The 25003-nt window shown below is 39.6% G+C and overlaps 5 protein-coding genes across 9 annotated transcripts in view; 3 read left to right on the plus strand and 2 right to left on the minus strand.

Moving 5' to 3' along the window:
- LOC129790814 (E3 ubiquitin-protein ligase highwire) overlaps nucleotides 1–17564 on the minus strand; it is a 52797-nt gene extending 35233 nt beyond the window's left edge. Inside the window, exons 1-6 of one of the 2 annotated variants that reach the window (XM_055828551.1) lie at nucleotides 17248–17564; nucleotides 16648–16913; nucleotides 15098–16585; nucleotides 8371–11813; nucleotides 2014–3743; nucleotides 1–384 (exon numbers count right to left, since the gene is read on the minus strand). In XM_055828551.1, coding sequence (XP_055684526.1) covers nucleotides 1–384; nucleotides 2014–3743; nucleotides 8371–11813; nucleotides 15098–16585; nucleotides 16648–16913; nucleotides 17248–17315 — 7379 coding nt within the window. In that variant the 5' untranslated portion in view covers nucleotides 17316–17564. Of the gene's footprint in view, nucleotides 385–2013; nucleotides 3747–8370; nucleotides 11814–15097; nucleotides 16586–16647; nucleotides 16914–17247 lie in introns of both variants that reach the window. The other variant, XM_055828550.1, reaches the window with a different exon arrangement.
- LOC129790928 (uncharacterized) lies at nucleotides 4553–5451 on the plus strand. The gene is made up of 2 exons (XM_055828773.1): nucleotides 4553–4778; nucleotides 4844–5451. The coding sequence occupies exons 1-2, from the start codon at nucleotides 4628–4630 to the stop codon at nucleotides 5428–5430; spliced, it is 738 nt and encodes a 245-aa protein (XP_055684748.1). The 5' UTR covers nucleotides 4553–4627; the 3' UTR covers nucleotides 5431–5451.
- On the plus strand, nucleotides 5979–6850 carry LOC129790932 (uncharacterized). 2 transcript variants are annotated; one of them, XM_055828779.1, is made up of 2 exons: nucleotides 5979–6236; nucleotides 6277–6850. In XM_055828779.1, exons 1-2 carry the CDS (start codon nucleotides 6198–6200, stop codon nucleotides 6826–6828), a joined length of 591 nt encoding a protein of 196 aa, XP_055684754.1. In that variant the 5' UTR covers nucleotides 5979–6197; the 3' UTR covers nucleotides 6829–6850. The 2 variants fall into 2 exon arrangements, with proteins under 2 accessions (XP_055684754.1, XP_055684753.1); XM_055828778.1 differs by having other exon boundaries at nucleotides 6293–6850.
- Nucleotides 17565–18900: 1336 nt separating the features above from the next.
- LOC129790896 (diphosphomevalonate decarboxylase) lies at nucleotides 18901–20435 on the plus strand. Its single transcript, XM_055828731.1, has 3 exons — nucleotides 18901–19091; nucleotides 19159–19338; nucleotides 19397–20435. The coding sequence occupies exons 1-3, from the start codon at nucleotides 19040–19042 to the stop codon at nucleotides 20329–20331; spliced, it is 1167 nt and encodes a 388-aa protein (XP_055684706.1). The 5' UTR covers nucleotides 18901–19039; the 3' UTR covers nucleotides 20332–20435.
- On the minus strand, nucleotides 20421–23742 carry LOC129790956 (protein stunted-like). 3 transcript variants are annotated; one of them, XM_055828817.1, is made up of 4 exons: nucleotides 23608–23742; nucleotides 23237–23367; nucleotides 23089–23129; nucleotides 20421–20555 (listed from the first exon to the last, which is right to left on the minus strand). In XM_055828817.1, the coding sequence occupies exons 1-3, from the start codon at nucleotides 23634–23636 to the stop codon at nucleotides 23119–23121; spliced, it is 171 nt and encodes a 56-aa protein (XP_055684792.1). In that variant the 5' UTR covers nucleotides 23637–23742; the 3' UTR covers nucleotides 20421–20555; nucleotides 23089–23118. The 3 variants fall into 3 exon arrangements, with proteins under 3 accessions (XP_055684792.1, XP_055684791.1, XP_055684790.1); XM_055828816.1 differs by having other exon boundaries at nucleotides 23078–23129; XM_055828815.1 differs by lacking the exon at nucleotides 23089–23129 and having other exon boundaries at nucleotides 23608–23741.
- Nucleotides 23743–25003: the final 1261 nt, after the last annotated feature.

Consider the following 25003-nt stretch of genomic DNA (forward strand, 5'->3'; position numbering starts at 1 on the left):
CCAATTGGCAGATGCGAATCCAGTGCTTGATTGATGGTCAACATTGAATCCGGCAGGGCAAATCCCTTCCCAAGGAGTCCTGCATGATTCTTCAGCATCTCACTTATTGGTGAGAGATCTTCACACTTATCGCCCGGCAGGACGAGATCCTTCTTCATTAAATTCGCACTACACATCCCACCCAAATACGCCAATTCATGCTCCAAACGAATTAAACACGAATTGGGGAATTTTTCCATTGATGGATTCTCATAGCCAACAATTTGGCATTTAAATCCATACCGATTTGCTTGTTGATCGTGCAAATAATTCGTAGCAGTCTCCAATGAGAGTTGCAGACAATTTCCCGGAAGAATTATTGAATTTTGATTCCACTGCGATGGCCTGAAAATGCGAAAGATAATGTTTTGTTTACATCCCGAAAAAATTTAATCTTCGCATAAATTTCCACAAACAATTGAGTCAAGTTTGCCTTTTATATTGCAGCTTTTTAGTGGGATGGGTGGCGCCATAAAACTCATGAAAAATTCTATTGAAATTTCGGGAAGAACAGTACATAAATTCTAAAAATATCTTTGCGTTCAAATTGATCAATTTGATCTGTTCTGTATCATGTTTTTGACGTTCTTGCGATTATTTAATTTTGGACAAAAAAAACTCCACATAGACGTGAAGAAAAAACATATTCACTTTAATTGGTAAATTTGCAAATTCATTCAAAATGCGGAGATTGTAAAATCACGAAAAAATTGCGATAAAGGTCGTTAAATGCGGAGAAAGAAATAAATATTTATGAAGCATCATGATTTTCTTTCGTGATAACATTTTATACAAAGAAGAACAGGGTGTGATGAAGCTTTAAAAAAGTGAAAGAGAATTTAATTTTAAACCTTATTTTAACGCTTTGAGAAGAATTTAAAGGTTTCAAATTCCTTTTTTAAGCATTTTTCATTCCTTTTTATTTTGTTAAATATTCCGTTCAATTCAGTGACTCAGAAGTCTTTGAAATTTCAAAGATTTATAGGATTTCTTGGTCTCTGAATACGACACATTTGCTTGATTAACAAATTTTTGTATTTGGGCATTAATTCTTTAGGGAAAAGAATCAGATTTTTACAATTTACAATTTTTAAATTTACAGTAAAATTTATGTGAGAACATTCATAAATAAAAAATCACTTAAGAGTTAAAAAAAACAATCAAAACGTCGCTACATTTTCAATTTCTTATTAAATTAAATTTTTTTTCTCATCAGATTAAAAACTTAAAAAGAAGGGGTAGATTCCGATAAAAATCTTTTCTTTTCTTTCCCTACAAATCGTCAGTTATAAGATTTTTGGCATTCTGGGAAAAATCTTATAAGATTTTGATATTTTATTTCTTACCTTAAACAAGTTTCTAAAAGAAAATTACTTTTCCAAGGCTCTTTAAAGTTCATTCTGACTGTTTTCTGGAACAACTAATTCTTTGTTTTTTTTTACAGAACCATAAAAGAATGATTTAAAAATTCCATCTGTCAAAATCTTATAACAAACTTTTAAGTTTTTTTTTAATATATTTTTAAAAAGAAAATAAAATAAAATTAAATTAAAAAAAATGCATTTTGAGTTGAATTTAAATTCTAATTTTTGAAGGAAATCCTTCTACCTTTAAAGGTAAAAATAAAATTAAAAAAATTCAAGTATTTCTTCAGTTTTTTGGCTCTTAATTAAGCTTCTTTTGCTCACATAAAAATATATAAAGAAAAAATCGCCACACCCTGTGTTTCATTCAATTAAAAAAATTTGCATGAAAATCATTCCTAAAATCTTCAAAATGTTTACAAAATAATTCTCCCATAAAACATTAATTCCAATGAAAACGCAGAGAGAGAGAGAGAGAGAGAGAAATTATCAAGCCTATGCGAGCCCCAAATAATCAGCAATATCACGATTATTTATATATTATCGATTGAGAAAGGCAAACAAAAATAATCCCACAGAAATGACCGAGTTAGACAAAAGTTTTGCTTACGTGTTGAATTTCTTCACGACAATCCAATTCTCATCGTCCGGGGATCGTGGATTGAGGATATTCCATGCATTGTCGTCATTTACGGACGAATAGCTCGTGATGACATCAACACTCTTCTTGCTGTTCATACTCTCCTCGCATTGATGGGCCGTCCGCGGGCGTGAGGCTGGAAGACGGAATTTGGGGATGCACAGCAGAAGGGCATCCTCGGGCTGGGCTGTTCCACTTTGTGGATCAAATTCAATTGAGAACCATTGAACTGTGGGAGGGAATTCAACTTTGTAGCAACTTATCATGGCACTCTTGTACGGATGATCACTCTCAACGGTGCAATAGTGCTTACTGGTGGTGCACAAATCCACCAAGGGGCCCTCGAGACTCTCCTGATTCCTATTGCGTACATCCACATTCTCCCCATTCTGCTCTTCGGCATCCTTTGCAAAATGCAGCTGATTGAGTGCTGCCACATGTGGCAGAATATCCCGAATTAAGCTGAGAATTTGCACACAACTTCGTGGATCTGTATTCACAAGGGGTCCAATGTGGGCAAACACCAGCGGTAGGAGAGTGTGGAACATACTGGCGTCACGTAGGCCAAACAACTCCAGAATCCCCAACGTACTCATCTGTGAGAACCCGTCGTCCTCTCCAGCACTTCCTGCGACCTCATTCAAATAATTCCGAATGTCATCATCATTCCCAATGATCCTATTATTCCCATTCATCTTGGCAAACTTCCCATTCCGCACATTCCTGTCATTTATATCATTCTCCTCCATTAAATCCTTCGGATTAATCTCCGTGGCGCCAATTTCAATTTCAAAATCAAACGGATTCGTGGCGCGTTTCTCAAATTTCAGCGTCTCAATGATCCCTTTTGAGAAGGATTCAATTTTCTTCGTTAAATCCCTCGCTGTGGACATATTGCTCTCGGAGAAACTCGTCGAGGTGTTATGATAGGAATTATTGCTCCACGCAATGTCCATGTGCTCCTCAATTGGCGTAATATTGTGCTCTGAATCAATTGTTTGAGTATTATTTGACGAATTCGGGCTCTTCTCACTCGGAGAAATTGTCATGGCTGCTGTATTCCTAGCCAGGATCAGCAACTCTGCGCACTTCTTCGTAATATCCGATGCAATCTGCAACACTGTATCGCGTGCATGCATCTCATTTATAATCTTTCCCGTGTGATTCTCATTGCGTAGTGGAGAGCTGTAGTACAGCAAGCAGGGGATTTGACCCCTAATTGGGGTTGTCCCGTTGAAACTTAAATCGCACGGAAAGAAGGTGAATGTTGCCCCACATGGGCCCCTAATGGATGTCACACCAGCATCTCCGGAACACGTACGAGCTCCCTGAGAGCACAGCCTAATGGCATACCGTCCGTGTTCCTTAATCTGCACCGGACGATCGAATTTCAACTCAACCATATCATTCTGCACAACTTCCTGATCATATGTCCCCGAAGTTGATTCAAGCGTTTCCCAGCGATTCTGGAATTGCAATTTGGAGTCCATTGTGTCATGCAGGAGCTCCAATTGGTACTCATAGCTCCCCGATCCGGAGTAGATGACCGCTCCGGCAATCGCTATTCCCGCCTTGTCCACAGAGAAGGCAATTGCATCTGGGCCAAAATTTCCCGTATTCCACGTACGACTTGAATCTGTTCGCGTGTATCGACATCCCGTCGACTGGAGACTCTTTGATGGCAGCAGAGCCACATCGAACTGCTGGAGCGTTAGAAAAAAAAATAAGGGAAAAAATTAATTCAAGCCCCTGATGAAGATCCCACAGAGTGTCGAAAGCTTATAAAGGTTCTAAAGTATTTTATTTCTTTAATAAAAAAATGTTTAAAAATTAAAAAAAAAAAAAAAACGTCTGATAAAGGCTTAATTTTTACACGAAATCTTGAAAAAAAAAATATAATTCTAATCTTCCATTTCACATTTTTTAATCAGAAAATTCAATTTTTAATAATAATTTGAATAATTTATGACACGAAGTGTATAAAATGTATCTCGCGTAGAAAAATCATCCCGGCTGACCTATTACTTATATATAAAAAAATATGTTAAAATATTTTAAAAAAATAAAAGCCTGATGAAGGCCAAATGGTTACACGATATCTTGAAAAAAAAATTTAATTCTATTCTTCTAAAATTTTGTGAAATAATTCTATTTTTTAATCATAATAATCAGTTTCTAATAATAATTTGAATAAATTTATGACACGAAGTGTAATAAAATGTATCTCGCGTAGAAAAATCATCCCGGTTGGCTTATTGCCTCATTACATTCTGTTCAAATGTTTGTATTTCTGTAGATTTTACAAAGTTTTTAGTGAAATTTGAGACTAAATTTAGTAAAGAATTCAACAAAAAAAAACTAGTCCAGCCGGGTAAATTTAATACTAAATTCTTAGCATGCTGTTAGCAGTCAGTACTGATACTTTATGTAGCACATTAGGCCTGCTGGGTATGCAATCGCAATAAAAAAAAAGTCATAAATGCCATAAAATGACACATAGCATAGCCGCCATTATGCGTATGCGCGTGCAAAGTGTCAAACATAAAGGAAACTCTTAAAAATAAATTTCTGTTTATTCAATTAAATGAAAATGAATCAGGACGAATTTAAAAATAAAATAATAAAAACCGTACAGAAGCATCGATGTATTTACGACACATCCATGCGAGAGTACAATTCGAATGAGCACAGGGAGAAAGCGTGGGAAAAAGCTGCCAAGGAAGCATCAACATCAGGTAAAGTTCCTTCCGGAGGATCCCCAGCCAATCTTCTAACGTTCTTTTTTTTCCTACTATTTTAGTAACAGAAATAAAGACAATCTACGAAAGACTTCGACAGCAGTACACGCGAGAATTGAAGAAACGCCATCTCAGAGGAGACAGCTACTGGCCATTCTTCGATGCTATGAACTTCCTGTATCCCTACGTGCGATCCCGTCGACCAAAGCGCACATTTCACAAAGAGAAGAAGATAAAGCGTGACGATACAGAGACATCTCAGAGTTCAGCAATTGAGGGGAGCACAACTGGTTCATATCAAAATGAAAATGATTTCCTGCAGGATGCCATTGTCCTCGAATCAGACACGGAGGAATTTGTCGAGGAGAAATTTGTAATCAATAGGCGTAGCTCACTACATGAGGAAGCTGCTCCGCCCCAGGCAGCCGCACCAACCCCACCCCCAAATCAGGAGCAGGAGGAATTCCAAACAGCAGAGGAATCAGATGGGAATGCCATGATGGCAGCTGAGAGTAGCACAAATGTCGACGTCCTCGATTGTTACCTCAAAATCATTCATCGAAAGCTTCGAGAACTTCCGGAGAGCGTTGCAGAGGATCAGTGCATTCAATTCATCAGTCAACTCAATCATGTTCTGAGGAATAATTAATAAATCTGCCCTGACTAGTAATTTCCTGGCTTTTTAGACTCTGTAGTCAGCCTAGATTCTCATTCAATCACGAAACAAATGATTTCTCGCAAAAAGGATACGATTTTTCCGGAATTACATGACCTCTTTACTTTTTTGGATGAATATTTCGTCCGGAATTGAAAAATTGTGAATTTCACGAATTTCATCAATGAAATCTTATTTTGCGTTTTATCAGGACATCCGGAAGTGATCAAAATAGTTTTTCTTTCCGGAAGTTGAATATCTCGAAAACGACAAGTCTGAAAAATTGCACAAAAATAGTTCTGAAATCTAGGAAACTTTCCCTTTTTGACCATCCACTGGAGGAGATCTAAAAAGTGCTTTTACAAAGTTTGAGCGCGATTTTAGATGGTTCAGACGATTTTTTGATACTCTTTCAATATCACGTATATGGTACTAAAAAGCATGTTATATGGCCAGCCGGGACGGTATCGTCGGCAAAGTCAGATTGTATCTCAACACGCTGACTGAGAGAAGTGCGGGCCGTGCGGGCGAGAAGGAAAATCTTCTTCTTAGTTGGAATGTCAAAAATCATAAATAATTTGGAAAATTCTTGTTTTTCTTCAATTTTCCTCAATTTTAAAGGATTTTCCCTTCATTTTAAATGGCCCTAATGGATATTATTACGGTGGATTTCAAGGAAAAACTAATTGCTGCAGTTCGACGGCATCCCTGCATCTACAACACATCCCTGAGAGAACACACAATCATCAGATACCGAGAAAATGCTTGGGAAAACATTGCAAAGGAACTCGGAAGCACAGGTTTGTCTCCTCCTGAACCCCTCCTGACCCCTAAATGAAGGATTCCCTTCTTCCAGTTAACACCACAAAGACAGTCTTCACCACCCTGAGGCAGCAGTTTTCGCGGGAGATGAATAAATTCGAAGTGGACGCAGCTGGCTACGACGGAGAACCCCTCAGTAATTGGTACTTCTACAAGCAGATGCGCTTCCTGACGCCCTTCATGAAGAGAGTGCGGAACGGCGTGAAGAGGCATCACCCCAGCAGCAATGCCACAAATCCCACCCACGACATGCCCTTTGAACTTAAAGTCCTCAAGACTGAACCCACCACAGATGAAGAGATCATGCTCAGGCATGGAATCATGGAATCCGATACGGATGAGGAGAAAGGCATCCCACACTCAGGTGAATCCTCCCGTGAAGATCGTTTGGGGGAAATGGAAGGAATTAATGTGAGTATGGCTGCTGAAAGTAGCAGCAATGCTGATCCCGATATCCTGGCCTGCTATTCCAAGATCATCGAGCAGAAACTACGTGCTCTACCACCGGTCAGAGCGGAGAAAATTGCCCTCAAAGTCATTATGGACTTGAATGATGAACTATTCCAATGAAATATAGAGAGAATTTATGATAAAAAAAAAAGATTTCTTTCAATTGAAGGAGTTTACTCGAATCTGTATGGAAAAACCGTGAATCCCGGAAAACAATCAGGACACGAGAAAGAGGATCAAAAAAGAATAAGAAATTGCTAAAGAAACTTTCCATTTTCCACTGAGATCAGCTTAAAAGAATTAGTAAAGATTTGCCCAAAAATGCAAACAATGACGTCACTATTGTGATTATTATCTCTTACAATGCATGAAGCATACGAACACTACCTAATAAATCCCCAAAGAAGCATAATCACCCAAAACTTTGAATATTATAATGAAAAAGTTAATCATAACGCGTCCAGTTATAAGAGTTGGTGTCCCACAACGTTTAAAAGTTTGTTTATGCGTTGTAATACGATTTTTGAGCTGAATTAGTAGGCAAAGTTGATTTTTTTGTGAACTTCGGCAATTTTATGAATAAAAATGGTCATATCTCAAGTTCTATAAGACCTACAGAAATTTTTTGACTAGTTTTGGAAAGGTCTTAACACAAGCTATAATTTGGGATATATTATGACACTTTTCAAGGTCACCTTCAGAACACAAAATGGCGGTTTTTTTTTTTCATTTCTGGTCCTAAAGGAATGGTTCTAGAGGTTTCTAGTGTTCTAGAAAGTTATAGAGTTTTACAAAACCTTTAATTTGATACCAAGTTGAGCGAAATCGGACAAGCCGTTCAAGAGATATGGTTCTTAGAACTTTTCAAATTCAAGAATTTTTCAAATGGCAATCTCTTCTAAACGGCGACATAGATTTTCTTCATTTTCGGGCTGGTGAAAGATATTGAGTCAGGCTACAATATACCAGAATTTGAAGGAAATCGATAATGTGGATTCAGAGATATTGCCCCTTAAAGTTAGGCAATTTTTGTTTTTGATTTTAGCGCCTCTTGCGGTAATTTTTGGAACTTGGAATGTTCTAGACAGTTGTAGGGCTTCTTGAAACCTTTCATTTGATACCAAGATGGTCAAAATCGGTCAAGCCGTTCTCGAGTTATATCCAAAAAACACTTTTTGCTTTGGGCGGCCATATTTGCTAAACGGCTTGACCGATTTTCAAGTATGAATTATCGATGAAAATGTCTCACTGAGCTCTACAACATACAACAATTTCAGACCTCTAGCTGTAAGGGAAGTGGTTGACGGTATTTCAAAATGGCGGACGGCGGCCATCTTGGATTTCGAAAATGTTAAAAAATGAAATTTTACACCCACATTTCTATAAAAAATTTTAAACCGGAAGTCTTTATCTGTTACCGTTCTCGAGCTATAAGACCATCATTTCGTAATGTGGGTTGTCTAAAACGTGCTCATACCAAGTTTGAGCCCGATCTGAGGTGATCGGTTTTTCCGACGATTACAATACTTGGTGCTGGCCACGAAGTGGAACACCAACGAATAAGAGAAATAGTGTTCAAATCAACTTTGCACTGAAAAGACCATCACTGCAAAGTTAATTTGAACAAAGAAATAATCTTAAAAAAATGTTTTTTGTACTCACATCGAACGTGCAGCTCTCATAGACAATCTCAGCAAGGACTCTGGCAAGGAGATGACAGCAATTATCAATGAGTCCCTGATTTGTTGTCCTGCCCACGTCAATGTTGAGGAAGTTCCCACAGCGACTGTGATAGATATTCTCAATCTTTGACCTGATGGGTTTTGAGATGATATTGAGGAGCTTCATGAGGACATCCTTGAATGTCCACGTATTTACGTGAAAGTCACTCTTCTCCTGCTGCGTGCGGTAGATCATTTGCTCCACCAGCACGGGGTAGGAATGATTCTCCATGGATGTCAGCATGGGCAGTCCGGAATTGTCGCTGGGACTGACGAGTGAGATCCTCTCGCGTGTCGGCGTGAGGAGGGAGAAAGTCTTCCGTAGCTGCACATTGGGGCTACAGAGTCCCGCCAGGATGGCACTGAGGAGGCGTGAATGGAGGATTCCTCTGTCCATCTGTGCCAGCTGATCGCACAGGCAATTCCACTTGAGTGTGGACGTTGGGTAGAAGGCATTGAAGCAACTGACAAAGGTCACATGGCACTCATCGAGGATATTTGTCAGCATTTCCGCAGCTTCACTCTCGGCATCCATTTGAATGTCATCGCAGAGAATTTGCATGAGTAGCGCACGAACTTCTCCAATGCATTCAGCCAGGAGGAGATTCTCTGAATTTGCCTTCTTTGCTGCAGTTGGCGTTGAGGTGGTCTCAGCTGCGTTTCCTGACAAGCCAAAAATCTTCCCTGATGCCGTCATCTTGGACGTTGAGGCGCCCTTGTTAACTGTGAGGCTGGAAGACTTCCTTTTCTCCGGATCTTTGGGATCACCCCAGAATTTTGTCTTCTTCTCCGTCTTCTCCACAATCACCACAGGATAGACTTCATTCGTGTACTTCCTGAGTAAGCGAAGGCAGGACTTATTGACGTAGACCAATCTCTCCAGGCATGAGTGAATGTGGAGGTATCGTCGACGATCCTTCAGCTCTCCAAGAGACATTTTGAACGTTCCCCATGCCCAACTGAGAAGGGAAACGAGACTATCGAAGCATTCCTTCGTGACGGAATTGGCAAACATCTTGGAAATCTTGTGAATGGGCTCCGTGTCCAAATTATCAGAGATTTGCTTTGATTCCCTATTGATCACCCTGTAGAGAATTGAGGGGATCTGTCCGGAATTCACATCCGTCCCATTGTTTGCCTTCTTTGAGGACTTGAAAGTGAAGACAACTTGATCATCTGTCGTCACCGAAGCCTGCCCACATGAACCACAATCTGACGATGGACCAGAGATTCTACTCCACACCAGAAACCAATTCCCCGCGGAAGCTGTCACGGGTTTGGGCAGGATAACATTGTAGCGACTCCTTGCGGGGCATTCAAAGGGAGTTTCTTCTGTTTCAGCAACCAGCACACCGTCCTTCTCATAGCCACCACCTTCGGGTCCAAGGTCGTACAATTTCAGCTTGCACGTGTACTCCCCGCGTCCCCCAAAGATCCCAAAGCCCCCAATGAGAACATCCGTGTCCGCCATGAAACGTATGGCCTCCACACTGTGCCCCGAGTAGCCCCAACCACCGCCGTAGTTCTCAAATCTCACAACAGACAGGAAATCCGTCCCGGAAGCCTCCTTTGCTGCATTCATCGATTGTTCAACGAGATTCTCAAAGCACTGCGGAATGTTATCCGCAGAGGAAGTAAGAATATCCAGGCAGGCAAGTAAATTCAACGAAGCCTGACTCCGCGTAATGGGAACATCAAGCTTAGACGGCAGTGCCAAGTGAGAGGAGAGAACAGCTCTGAGATCTGAACTACATTCCCCAGATGTATTAACGAGATCACTGGCAATTGCATTGTAGCAGTACATTCGCTTTGCAATTGCATCAAAAGCCCAGAGATTCCCATAGTTTGGTTCCAATGTGAAAGCCAACTGTGGCTGAATCTCCTGGGATTTGTGACTGTTCTTCCCACTCTTCCCCCCCTGGAGGCAATCCTGGAAGTCAAACAGCTGATTGCGCGCCTCATGAATACTCTGGGACATTTGTTTTGTTGCATCTTTCGGGACTTCGGTGTTTTGATTGCATTTATCCGATGCCATCTGCTCAATTGTTGCCTGATGCGATTGAATGATCTTCGTAAAGTCCATTTGATTCTTACAATGCGTCGAGCACGTCCCATCCTGCCTATTGATCGTCAAGCAGTCAAAGGATAGAGGGACATTTGGGATGAGTAGCATTGTATTCTTATCCGCAACAATATTCAATTTTGACAGCATCGATCCCGTAACTAAGCTCTCATCGATCTTTATGAATGTCTGATCCCCACTGGCACTAATCCACGTGGCGCGTTTCCCATAATTCGGTCCAACCCCCATCACAGGCCCCGGAATGCAGTTCCAAAGGAATTTTTGACGTTGCTGCAGCATTTCCGTTGCACTCTGTTGCTCATTCTTTGCCTCATACTTTGCCTGATCATCCTTCTGATGAAATTCATTCGGAAATCTCCCCAGTTGTCCCTTCTGGTAGTTCCCAAAGGTATAAACAACACCCTTGTGCGTCATGAGAACCGTATGATTGGCACCAGCTGCAACGAGGGTAACTGTCCCAGAAACCTTCACCTGCGTCGGGCCCGCAACAGGTTGCAAATCTCCCGTCCCCAACTGCCCATACTGATTGCTTCCAAATGTAAAAACCTCCCCAATCATCGTCAATGCCACCGTGTGATGCAATCCACAGGAGATTTGGACGACAGGACTCGTCGAGGGGAGCGTAACACGAGCAGGTGGAAGTGGGGCCACACGTGGTTGATCCCTCTCAGCATCTGATCCAATATTAGCCTCATCCGCATGCTTCTTTTCCTTCTTCCGCAAAACTGGACCTCTGTAGCGTACCCTATTAGCCGACGGAAGGGCATCCCTCTGCGCACAGGCACTCTCCGAAGTACTCTCCCCTTCCTGCTGATTGATACACCCATTGCATGCAGCACACTTGGAACACCCCGCACATCCATGACCACAGTCACAATCAGCTCCCGGAACTCTCTGCTCCAGCGGGATTCTCTGCATCACAACACACGAAGTATTGTAGCCCGTGCACTCGCGGCAGATGGAGCAAACACGGCACTGCCCGAGAGTCAAGGTGTGATCATCGGGATCACAAATAGGTGTCAATTCGGACTTTGCGCCGCCGGAAATTTCCAGACTTTTCGCCTCAGACGTCTCCATCAGGGATGTTTCTTTCTCCTTCACAAAAACCCTCCCACACTGACCTTTATTGTTCAGTCCGAACGTAAAGAGTTGCCCTTTGGAATTGAGAACAGCACAGTGCGCCTTGCCCAGGGATACCTTCACAATGTGCTGATCACCGAGGGCTGTTACAAAGCCCGCAGAGTCACAGTGCGCTGTGTCCTTGCCATACATCACCAGTTTTCCGTTTTTAGTGACGAAGCCTGTAAAAAGTGGTTTAGTTGTTATTTTTATTTGAAAGTTTTAAGTTGATGCACTCGGCGACAGTCAAGACACACACCAGATTAAATTAAACGTTTCTTTGTAAAAAAAAAAAAAAAGTTCGAAAGAAGTAAATATGATTTTTATTTGTAAACTATAAAGTGATTTTTATTAAATAAAAAATATTAGAAATTGGAAACAACGATTTTAGCTGTGTTTCTTTCAGACACAGCTTTTGTGTACCGAGCAAAATCGAAAGTCGTCAGATCGGGCTCAAACTTGGGATGAGCACGAATTAGGGTCCCCACATTCCAAAAAACGTATGCGCCAAAAAATTTTTTTTTCCGGCCGGCCGTCCGGAGTATAACGCTAGATTGCGAGAGAACGGTGATAGATAGAGACTTGCGGTAAACGGCAAAGTTTAAAAGTTGACTGTAAGACGTCCGATTATGATGTCAAATTTTACCCCCCACCCCCGCGTCCGCCATTTTGAATAACCTCAAAATTTTGTTTTCGCTATATCTCAGCCCCTGTAACAGCTAAAAATCTGAAATTTTTATATGTTGTAGGGGCCATCAAGACCTTTCCAACGATACCTCATTTTCGAAAATCGGTCAAGCCGTTTAGTCAATATGGCCGCCACAATTTTTCATCGAAAATCGACCATAACTCGAAAACGGCTTGACCGATTTTGATCAACTCGGGCTCAAATGAAAGCTCTCAACAAACCCTACAACTCTCTAGAACATCCGAAGTTTCAAAAGTGACCGCTAGGGGGCTAAAAATTAAAAATAAAATTTTCGATGAGTTTTCGATGAATATCTCGAAAACGCCATTATCGATTTGCTTCATTTTTTGATATGTTATAGCTGACCATATTATCTAGCTCCATGCCAAAAATGAAGAAAATCTATGGATCTGTTCTCGAGATATAGCCTTCCAAAGTTGGCATGTCATATCTCGGGTTCTACAAGTCCGATTTTGATCAACTCAAGCGCAAATGAAAGGTTTCGAGAAACCCTACAAATGTCTAGAACATTGCAACTTCGAGAAATGACCGCAAGAGGCGCTAAAGTCAAAAACAAAGTTTTCGAAAATTTCGAACTCGAATTTTTCGAAAATGGCGACATAATTTTTTTTTCATTTTTCGATATGTTATAGCTGACTTCAAGACCTTTCAAACAAAAAAAAATTATGAAAATCTATGGATCCGTTCTCGAGATATGGCCTTCTAAAGATTTCTTAGGGTGTGACTTTTCAACTTTTTCCGACTTTGCGCGTATTTTAAATTAATTTGCGTTCTAGTTTGCTCTCACAAAATTGGTACACTGAAAGAAACACAGCTCCCGTAAGCTTGGTCAGCTTACCCGTACATTTTTTACTAAATTGAGCGACAAAGCAAAGACACACACCAATTTTATTTTTATTTTTAAATAACTTAATGTTTCTTTGAAAAATAAATAAAAATGATTTTTATTTGTAACAAGAAACTTATTTGAATGGAATTTAAAAAAAAAACTATAAATTAGAAAGAAAAAACAAACATTTATTTAGAGAAATGAGCGATAAAGCAAAGACACACACTAGATTTTAGAATGTAAAAGAAGTATAAATATGAATTTTATTTGTAACAATACCTAAATTAATTTTTATTAGGAATTAGAAACAAAGAACTTTTTTTTTACTAAATCTAGCGATATAAAGCAAAGACATACATCAAATTTTTTTATTATTTTTTTTTCAATTAGAATATTTTAATCATAAGAATGGATTTTTAAGGGTTTTTCGAATGATTTAGAATAGTGAATAAATCATGGCGAGAAATAAATTACATTTCCCTTCAAGCTTAGGTATTGTCGGTATTGTATTTAGCGACAAAGTTAAGACACAAACGAAATTGATTTAAGTCAACGTTTCTTCGTGCAATAATCCTAAAAGAAAACTCTGAATTTTAGTTAAAATAAGGATATTTTAAAGTAGATTTTCGAAGAATAGAAAAGAGCAGCAAAGGCACTTTTTTTTTTAAAAGACATAAATTGAGCGACAAAGTTAAGACACAAACCATTTTTAAATTCATAAAGCATTTCTCTGTGATTAATAATCAGATAAAAAGACCTTTGAGTTTAATTCCCAATAAGATTTCTCTAAAAATTCTTTAAGAAATCACCGAAATTTATTAAAAATATTTTTTAAAGAGCGACAAAGTTAAGATTCAAACCACATTTTTCAAGAAAATAAATCTTTTTTTTTTTTTTTTTTTTATTATTATTATTATTTATTAAATCGGCTTAAATAATAATATAATAAATAATTTAAGAAAATAAATCAATTACCAAATTTATTAGTAAAAAGGCTCATTTTTGAATTTGTTATAAAATAAATCTGTTATCATTATTAAATCCATTAAAACAGACTTTATAATACAAATTCTAATCTAGAGTTTATGTCATGAAAAAACTGCGGAGCGTTAATTATAAAAATATTAGGGGAACGTGGGCCAATTCCGACCTCTAAAGTTCCGCGTAGAATGAGAAAAAAAAAATGATATAAAACAAAAAGCAATGTTCTTAATTTTAGTACCATTTTAAAGCCCTTCTAATACTCTTTTAAATCCCATAATTTTCAACATTTAAAGTTTTATCAGTTTTAAGTAACAGAGGATTGAAAAAGGCCTTAAGAGGTCCGAATTGGGTCAACAAAATCAACAAATTGATACAAAAAAAGGAGTTCAAAGATGTTTTCTTTCTTCAAAGAAAATATTAGTTCTAATAAAAATTCAGAAAAACTTTGGTATGTGTCTTTGATGTGCTTCCCGGAAAGTGTCATAAGTGGCTGGAAGTTGTTCAGGAAGACTGTTGATTGCATCAGGAAGTTTTTAACGAATCTTAGGAACCTTCTTTTCAACACGCGGCTGATCCTTGATTCCATTTAGGGGTCAAAATCTGTCCATTTTTAGAAGTCCTCTTTGCAATTTCGTGAAGCATTTTTATAGGCTCAGATTTTGGCCCAAATATGATAACAAGGATCAGGCGGGTGTTGAAAAGGTAGTTCCTAAGATCCCTTAGAAACTTCCTCATGCAATGAGCTGTCATCGTGCACAACTTCCAGGCAAATATGGGACTTTCCGGGAAGCACATTTAACCGTTCCGGGAAGAAAAGTTTACAAACTTCAAGTTGCTTTATGTCGCTAAAATTCTCAAGTAGTTTGTCTCTAGAGACAGATAGTGGTCCTACAAATTAATCAAACTCTAAAAATTAAAAGAAAAAATGTCAAAAAATGATTTACCTGAAGTTCCGTTGTTGCAGGATGCATAGACAACACTGGCCACCTCCACCTTTCCAATCTTCTTGGGCTTCACTGCTTTGGGTTGTCGGCGATTCTTGGAGGAATCACCATCTTCTCCCCTCCTGGCTGTACCCGTAAAGTAGACAATTCCCTCGTCTGTCACGAGAATCGCATGGACTCCATCGTGCCCAATTGCAATGTGAACGATATTCTCGCTCTTTGAAACGATTAGCTCTGTTAGGCGCAGTGTTGGGCTCTTTCCGACACTCTTCAGCCCCAACGATGCTGCCTTGCCGTAGTAGTAGACCTTCCCAGTTGGCGTACGCACCAGCCCGAATTCTTTCCCACAGCAAATACTCAAGATCTCCACGTCATTCATTAGCTTCGGTTCAAAGGGGTTGTAGGACGATTGAATTTTCTGAATTTGATTCTGATTGAGAACTTCATCCTCAAAGGCGGCATAGCCGAGTGTCCGGAAGGTTTTGCGGGCTAGTTTGAGGGGTAAATCGAAGACTGTCCCCACAACTGGTGGGAGAATTTGCTTCACAACGAGACTATCGTCTTTTGTCGTGCACAAAACACTGAGGGACTCTCCGTCTGAGAAGAGGATACTCTGAATGTCCTTCCCCTGGCCTACATTGAGGTGCACTGACTCCACAACGGCCAACTTCTCCGTGTCCACGATGAGAACGTTGTCAAAGTTTCGCTTTGAGAGGCGACGGTAGTAGAGGGTGTTCTTGGCATAGCCAATCCATCCATTTGTCTCCTTCCCGAATTCATTATTCACCGCATACAGGTACCCCTTGAGGGTCCCATTGAAACCCGTTCCAATCTTCAGGAGACTCCTCCCCATGAGGATGTAGATGAATCTCCCATCGGACGCAATGGACGGCTGCAGGTTGAACGCATACGTGGCAGGAAGTTGATTTGCCAGTGAAAATTGATCCAGGAGACAATTCTTTGGGATCCCGTTGCGCAGGAAGTCCGGTTTTGTGGGGCGATTGAGAGCCACAGCGATGACACTCCTCTGCAGGGTGTTCAGAACAAGCGGGAAGGCGATGTACTGCGATGAAAGCTGAGCTGGGGACATTAACATCGCTGTGACGGCTCTAAGAATCTTCCCAGTATCTCCACGTGCCACACAGAGCCCCAGCAGGGCTGAACATCCAATTGCTGACCAATTGTTGACGTCACACTGATCTCCCATTGAGGAGCTCTCGTAGAGCGTTGCCAGGTCCAGGAGGAGATCAAAGAGCTGATTAATCATCTCTCCGGGCTCGGATTTGAAACTCTCCGGATTCTGTCCCTGGATTATGTCCAAAAGAGCTTTGAGGGCTCTCGTGCAGAGACGTGGATGGATATTTCGAGCCTCGGCGATTAATTCAAAGAGAGACTTGAGTCCTGCACCCACAATTTGGGGAACTTTCTGAACAATCTCCCTCTGAGTTGTCTCCTCGGATTCATCACTGTCATCACTGTCGTTATCAGCTGCAAGGAAAGAGAGTCCTTTAGCGCAGGAACCTTTAGATTTTTCCCAACATTTTACTCACAGAGCATCGAGCAGTGGACACAGCACGGTGGCTTTCCCAGGACTTTTCTTGGGAAACCCCCATAGATGAGGGCATACTTTGCCTCCACTTCCAGCACAGCCGCCCGGATGAGAGAGAAAACGGCGAATTTGGAGGAATTCGGCTCCAATTCCATCCGGTACGTGCTGAGCAGTGATCCCGGGACAACATGACGTCCCGCACCATCCTTCTTCTCACCCACAGCTCCCCTACCACGAGCACGAAATGCCTTTTCCGACGAAGTTTTCCTGCGCAGGAAAAACAATAACATGCGGTTTGTTTACAAACAAAAAACAGCTGTTTAGACTTTGCGGAAGGTCAAGGTTCAAAACTCAGCGACACGGTGAGGTTATGTTGCGCTCAGTTTTTCCCGCAATTTTCGCGAGTTGCGCACTAATTTTCCAAATAAAAATCAACTATGACAGTCTCGTCGGATGGAAAATTCCATCGGATGTGTGAAAAAGCCTCTTCCGGCGTGAAAATCATCCCGAAAACGAATGAAAACAAACATAAACAACCCCCGGCAACCTTTCGCCTTTTCGCAAAGTTTTTCACAAAAAACACCCATTTTCTCCCACATACTTTACAAAATTGCTGATGAAAATCTCATAGAAGTAGTTTCCGTACGTTTCCGCTTCCAAAATCCCCATTCTTCCAGGAAGTTTTCCAGGAAATTGCACAAAACACGAAAGTTGTCACTCACACCATATCACATGTAATTTTAGCCTCACAAATGTACGTTACATGCAAAATAATACTGGAAAAACACTCCACAAGTGCCAAAGCACCGATTTACATTGCGTGAAAAGCGGAAAATTCACTATTTTGCAGGGAAAATCGTCTTTTTCACGAAAATAAAGGAAAGCTGACTTTTTTGCTTGTCAAAGTGGTTGTCAAAACTGAGCGACATACCTTTTGACATGCAATTTCATGCCGTCTCGCTTGCACAAATGGGTTTTTCACAATTTTCTTGATAAATCTGAGGAGAAAATTGGTTCTTCTGAATCTAGGAAAACTATCTTTTCGATTAGAGTTGGAATTGTGGGAAAGATTCTGGAAAACTCATGAAGAAAAGAGGAAAAACTGAAAGTGTGAGAGAGAAGGTTTGTTTTTTACTGTTCACAGCTATTCGTTTCGCTCGTGTTGACATTTCTGACGTGCGAGTGAGATGACAAAATATTGCCGGAAAAACATAGTTTTCTCACTTGCACAATCGGTTTTTGTTATTCCTTCGTGTTTTTCTAATGAAAAACTGAATTTTCCGACTGTAGTAAATATGTTACAACGGTTAGAGTTGAAAATTAGCGGAAAACCGGGAAAACAATTAGAAAATTCATTAATAAATACGAAAAACTAAATGTACGACCGAGAAGTTGAAATCACAGCTGGTTGTCTCGCTCATACTGAGAATTTGGTCGTGTGAGCGAGATGACAAAACAATGCCGCAAAAACATGGTGTTATCTCGCTCGCACAGTCAATTTTCACAATTTTCTTTACAATTTTCCAGCAAATCTTCTCGAAAACTCATCGAAAAAAGTTCCCAGATCCCGGAAAAGCGATAAAATCAATCGCCAAAGAGGAAAATTGTCGATTTTCCTATGAAAAACTGAAAATACTCAACTGCCAAAATAAAATTTAAATTTGAAATTTTCCGTTTGACGAGATGGCATGAAATAATAAAATTTGAACTAAACGAACTTTTTTTGCATTTCGACAAAATTCGTGATTTCCGTGTTTTTTCCCAAATTTGTGGGCATAAAACGCATTTTTTGGGCTCCTGGGGCACTTACGGGTGCTCCGGGAGCCTCGGGGAGCTTTTCCGTGCGGAATTTGGGGCCCGCGGAAATTTTGACGGTTGGGGATTTTACACGCACTTTTTTTCCCGGAAATGGATTTTCGTGACTTTTGGAATTTTTGATGCAAAAAATTCAAAAGTTTTTTCCTGGTCACAAAAAACACAATTTCCCGTAAAAATTCGGCGGAAAACGCGAGAAAATTGCGAAAAACTGAAAAAGTGAGGGAGACGGATAGCAGGAAAATGTATTCATCTCATTTTCTCTTCAACAAAATGTACCAAAAAGGGCGCCAATTTCAAAAAGTAGTCAAAAAAACATAAATTTTATATGGGGGCGCTACGAAGGGGGGCTCTGGGGGGAAAGTGAGTGCCGTTGGTGAAAACCGCCTGATATAAGGAGCCTCTGTACCAAATTTCATCGCGATCGGACCAACGTACAATAGCTGTACAGGAATGAAATAGAGAGACGTTTCTTTATTATAGAGAAGATTTTCTCCTCAGTCAGTTTAAAGACGTGGAAGTGAAAAGTCGCTTTTTCCAGCTTCCTGCCCAACTCTTCCGTCCCAGAAGCGCCTAAAATGGAGACTGCAACATGTACTGCACCAGTTAATATTGCTGTCATTAAATACTGTGAGTTCTGGACGTGGGATTTCCTGCCCAAATCGTTCCTCTGTTACTTTGTTGACCTAATTTTCAGGGGGAAAGCGAGATGAGAAGCTCTTGTTGCCCATCAATGACTCTGTGAGTGTTACCTTGAGTGAAATGTACGCAAAGACCACAATTGCGGCCTCACCCAACTTCTCCAAAAATAGATTGTGGCTCAATGGGCAGGAGCAGACCTTTGACTCACCCCGGATCATCAATGTTCTGCGGCAGTGTGAGTTTTTTCTTTTCTTATTTCTGATTTTTCTCTGAATGAGATTCAATTTTTTTAGTCCAGGAAGAAGTGAAGAAATCCGGAGCCCAGGGAGAGAAGTATTCCTGGAACATTCACATTTGTTCAGAGAATAACTTCCCCACAGCAGCTGGACTAGCTTCCAGTGCTGCCGGATATGCGTGCCTTGTGTACACCCTGGCCACGCTCTATGGGCTCCAGGATAAGATTGAATTGTCCTCAATTGCCAGGGTGGGCAGTGGATCAGCCTGTCGTAGTGTCTTTGGGGGCTTTGTTCAGTGGGAGGCGGGTATTCGTGCTGATGGAGCTGATTCAGTGGCTGTTCAGCTTGCCCCTGCCACCCATTGGCCTGATCTGGAGATTCTCATACTCGTTGTGAGTGACAATAAGAAGAAAACCAGCTCAACTGGTGGCATGGAGAGATCTGTCAAGACTTCCCCCCTTATTGATTATCGTGCTAAGCAAATTGTCCCCGGGAGGGTGGAGAAAATCTCCAAAGCAATCCAGGAGAGGGATTTTGATACCTTCGCAAACATCACGATGCAGGATAGCAATCAATTCCATGCCATCTGCTTGGATACCTTCCCTCCGTGTGTCTACCTCAATGATGTCTCTCACGCCATCATTGACGTCATTCATCGTCTCAATGAAGCTTCCGGAAAGATCACAGCTGCCTACACATTCGATGCTGGCCCCAATGCATGCCTCTACCTCATGCGCCAAGACGTCCCACATGTCCTCAATGTCATCAAGAGAGCCTTTCCCAGTGACAGAGATCACGCACCAGACTACATCAAAGGTATTCCCGTAGCTGATCAACCCATCCCCGAGGCGGTGGCTAAGAAAATGAATTTGGAACCAATCGGGCAGAATCTTCTCAAATACATCATTCATACACGTGTAGGGGAGGGCCCGCAGATCCTCCCCCCATCGGAATCTCTTCTCACCAACTCTGGTCTCCCCAAAAATCCCTAAAAGTGCTCAAAAAGCCCCCAAGGAAAAGGTTAAATGCTGCAATATTAATTTTTTATACGCATATTTATGAATAAATAAAAGTGGTGGAGTAATTTTTTATCGCATTCAGCAAATTTTATTCATCTAAGATAAATCCCAAATGGGTTGACTCTCTCCAGTCCTCTTCCTCATTTCAATACCAAATCTCTTGAATTACGACGATGAAGCTGTTTCCGAGGAGGTCTCTGTAAATGCAAAAACATTGTTTTTCTGTATTAGATTATGCTCGTTTTAAAAGGTGTTTTAATGCACAAAAAATCATGGAGCATAAAAGATTCACAGGTAGTTATAAAGTTAATTATAAGAAGGTTAATTTTGGAGTATTGAGTCATGCAAATTACACACAGAAATTTTCTTAAAAAACTTTTGATAAGAAAACAAAAAGATTTTTATTAAAAAAAAAAGCAAAGAAGATGATTTTGTTAAGTTAGAGAAAGCGCCAATCATTCAATTAATCAATTAAAAGGCCAATAGACAAACAGAAAATAAATATAAAATGATTGTCTGATAAAAAGTTTATAGAATTGTTTGTGGATAAGATGGTTTATATCGTGTAATTATGTCGTGAAAACAAGGCTGAATTAAATTGTTTTTATCATTGTGTCTTATGTATAGAAGAAGACATAAAGTTGAGCATTAATTAGCTTTATTTTAAAGGTTTTAAAAATATATAAAGTTGTTACGTATTATGAGAAGAATTAGATTCTTATTGGAAAGTCTCAAAAACAAATTAGAAATTAAACAGTTCTAACTTGAGTATGAATTAGCAATTTTGAGAAAGATTTAAAACAATTTTGAAGAAATTAAAACCTTCATGGAATCGTATTAACCTAGATTTGCCTAGAAAATTTTTAAAATTTTCACAGAGTCTAACATCAAAGTCATCTAGAAAAGTTAGTTTTATTAATCAATTTAATTACAATTTTACCCAAAATATTCTAAAACTCCTACTTTAATCGAAACTATTCGATTTTTGTGAAAACGGTTTTAATTTCTAAGGTAATAAGTTAAGGCTTAAGTCGCGTTCTGAGGGCTACATTGTAAAAACGTCTAAGCCGGTTCGAAGCTTATACAAAGGTTAGCCGGTTTTATAATGTAGCCCTCGGTTTGTTTTTTGTTGGAGTAGATTTTGATTTAAACATGTACTAGGAGATTTGATGAAATTGCTAAATCAGTCTAAGTCTGTTTCTTAAGTCGAACTTTACTTTTGCAGACCTGACCTTTTAACGGTTTCTATGTTATATAACCGCCTTTCTTGTTTGACAGTGACAGCGCGATACATTTTGACAAAGAGCAAGTGAGAAAAAACAACGAACAACGTCTTTTGACGCTGTCGTATGGGTACAGCTTAAAGGTTTTAGTTTTAAAATTAGGATTGCTCGAATGCATTTTTTGGAGGATTTTCACGAAATTCGATGTTCAAAGACCGTCTATGTACATAGGAAATTCGTTAATAATATCCAGGAATGCATTCAGCACTAGCTTGGCCTAGGCTTAAAACGTTTAAAACCTTTGAGGTTTAACCGGTTTAACCTCAAAAAACTATAACTTGGCCCAAAAACTTAAGTCGTTAAGGGGTTAAAAAAAAACTTGGTCTAGATTAAGAAATAAAATCATAATTTAAGAAAACTTAAACAACAATTTAAATCTATTTCAAAAAAGTTAGAGGTATTAAAAATAACTAAAGTCGCCCGTTAGAATACAGAACCTATTTGTAATTGAGACTTTTCGGTCACAATTTATTACCTATTTGTATCTTTTAACCCCGTATTGGGGTCAAAAGTTGTACGACTTAGACTAGATTGTAGTTTTTGTATTAAAAAGATTAAAAATATTTCTTTCTTTCTTAAATTCAATTTAAGGGGGGTCTCTTGTGAGAGCTGGTGAAATTAAATATTTTTATTTTTCTTGGGGTTTTTCTTAAACTTGGTTTTTCAATATTGGTTACATTTGAAGCCTAATTATTGAAGAGTAAGAAAATCACTTTCCGCCATCTTAGATGCGACGCCATCTTGAGATTTTCCTCAAAACACAAAGGTAGGTTTTTCTCAGGATCTACTGGATGGATTTTGATGGGGTAAAAAGCAAATGAAAGAGGAAATACCAATGCAGATTTTGATGTAGCGGAATTTTGAATTTCCACTCTGGGGCTGAGAAAAGTGGAAAAATGTGACTTTTTTCTGATATTTTTGACGTTTTTCCACTTTTCTCAGCCCCAGAAAGGAAATTCAAAATTCCGCTACATCAAAATCTGCATTGGTATTTCCTCTTTCATTTGCTTTTTACCCCATCAAAATCCATCCAGCAGATCCTGAGAAAAACCTACCTTTGTGTTTTAGGGCAGTTCTATGGAAAAGTCAGAAAATCACAAGATGGCGTCGCACCTAAGACGGCGAAAAGCGATTTTCTTACATTTCAATAATTACGCTTCAAATGTAACCTACATCGGAAAACCATGTTTAAGAAAAACCCCGAAATTTACATCATTAAAAATTATGTAAATTCTAACAATTTTCCCAAGAGACCCCCCTTAAATTACTCTAGTTTTCATCCCTAGTGTAAAGACTGATTTTTCTATAATTTTCCTTGTGTTTTTTCGTGTTATTTTTATAAAATTTTTATGCAAAAACCAATTCAAAAAAAAAACATGCTGTTTGTCAACAAAATTTTGGGCTTTGCAGGTGTTGAAAGCACACCAAAATCTCACCATTGACTTACAGAGAGAGCACCAGGTGCTCAAAAAACCCTCTACTTTTCACCTGGAATGAATTTGAGAATCGTATGAAAATGCTCGCATTGAAGAAAACTTCCCGGAAACGCGAAAATTCTGTTTTTCTTTACAATTTTGAGGAGTTTTGATACTCACTGACTGGTTTTCCATTTGCCCATGGATTGAATTTGATGTGAGTCTCATCCCGCTTGGCAGCATCAGCCCTCAGGTCTGCTTTCAGGGCCCTCCGGAGAGTCCGGGCAGCAATGTTGGAGTAGTTGATGTACCTAAAAAGAGGTTATGTTATTACCCAAGAAAAATCTTACTAAATTATCTTTCAAAATAATCAAAAACTAATGAAAATTGACTGTGGGTGCTTTCAAGAGAGGATTCTGGGATGAAAAAGTTTGAATTAGTGGCGGAAAAGCTGGAAAATAGCTTCTGGGTGATTATGTAATGCAATTTTGGAAAACACTGAAAGAAAAGAGATTTTCCTTGAATTTTCACTACATCCTTGGAGTACTCACGTAAGACCAGCCTGGCGCCACGCTGTCATTTTCACAGGATTGGAATTTTCTCGAAAAATTGAAGAAAAACAAGGAGGAAAATTATTTTCCTTCTTTCAGGTTAGAATATGACTGCGAGAGGTGGTCCAAAATTTACCTACAATACCGCTCATACAAACTGTTCTGTGAGAATAAAACAATTTTGTGGGGCACCTTAACAATAGAGCGCTAAAAAATTGTTTACTAATTTTATCGATTTTATCCTTAAAATTCGTAGTATTTTCTCCATTTTCTCATTGGAATAGTGAACCCAGTAAAAAGGAAATTCTTCTGGAAAAAAATGCCTGAAGACGCTGAAGATGAATGAGATGAATTAATAAAAAAAGAACGTTATTTTTTTTTTAGAAAATCTTTCTGAATTACTATTTTAAGTTAAAGACATTTTGTGCTTACCTCAAAATTGATAATTTTATCCAATTTGATCAATATCAGTCTTCAGAATTGTAGTAGAAAAAGATTAAATTAATTCTCAAGATGCCCAAGATGCTATTATTCTTCACACAACTGTGTTATACATGTTATACCCGTTATACACGTTACCGTATATTTTAAATTCAAATTCTCTCCAAGCAAATGACCGTTACAAAACAGACATTGGCACATGATCTTGGCCATTTTGGCGGGTTTTGTGCTAAAATGAGGAAAAAAACGAGGAAAAAGTTGTAAAAATGCTAAAAATACCAAACATCTCTATTTCTTTGAGTTATTTTTGCATGTAAATAAACCTTCAGCGTGCCAACATTTAATTCCAATCACATATCCATGGCCAAGCATGGAGTCAATGAAACGCCATGTGCGAAAAACATGCCTCAAAATCGATGATGTGACTGTTTATGGGATGCCGCAAGGCAAAGGAAAAAGTGCCCAAACACGCTGAGGGATCAGGTGAGGGTATGGTGTGCTGAAAAGTAATCCAGAGCACGCGGTGCCGTTGAGATGAATTAAATATTTGGTCGGGGAAGATGTGTTGAGGGATTAAGCTGTGCTTGGCAGGTTGATTATCTCTCAACCGCAGCCACCGACGTAAGAGAGCTCCACACAATTTGGCGAACATGTTGTCTCTTGCGCATTTTCTTCGCACCACGTATTTCCAAAGGTCACACATTACTGGTTTTAGCGGGATTCATCCGGTGGCGAGAGGATCAAGGATGCTTCTTGGCGCCTCCGTGGCCCACAGCTGATTTTCTGCTGTTGCTGCTGCTGCTGCCTGAAGACACCGACCGCAATGGCGAGGCCCTCACACGGTGACTCCGTCCCTCGGGCAATGTTCTCGAAATGCGTAGCCCCAGAAGGCAAGATCGCGCTGTGGAGGATTTAGTAGCAACCTTCCCGAGCAAATCTTGGCCGTGTGTGCATT

The sequence above is a fragment of the Lutzomyia longipalpis genome, chromosome 2 (genome assembly GCF_024334085.1).
Source record: "Lutzomyia longipalpis isolate SR_M1_2022 chromosome 2, ASM2433408v1".
Classification (NCBI taxonomy): domain Eukaryota; kingdom Metazoa; phylum Arthropoda; class Insecta; order Diptera; family Psychodidae; genus Lutzomyia; species Lutzomyia longipalpis.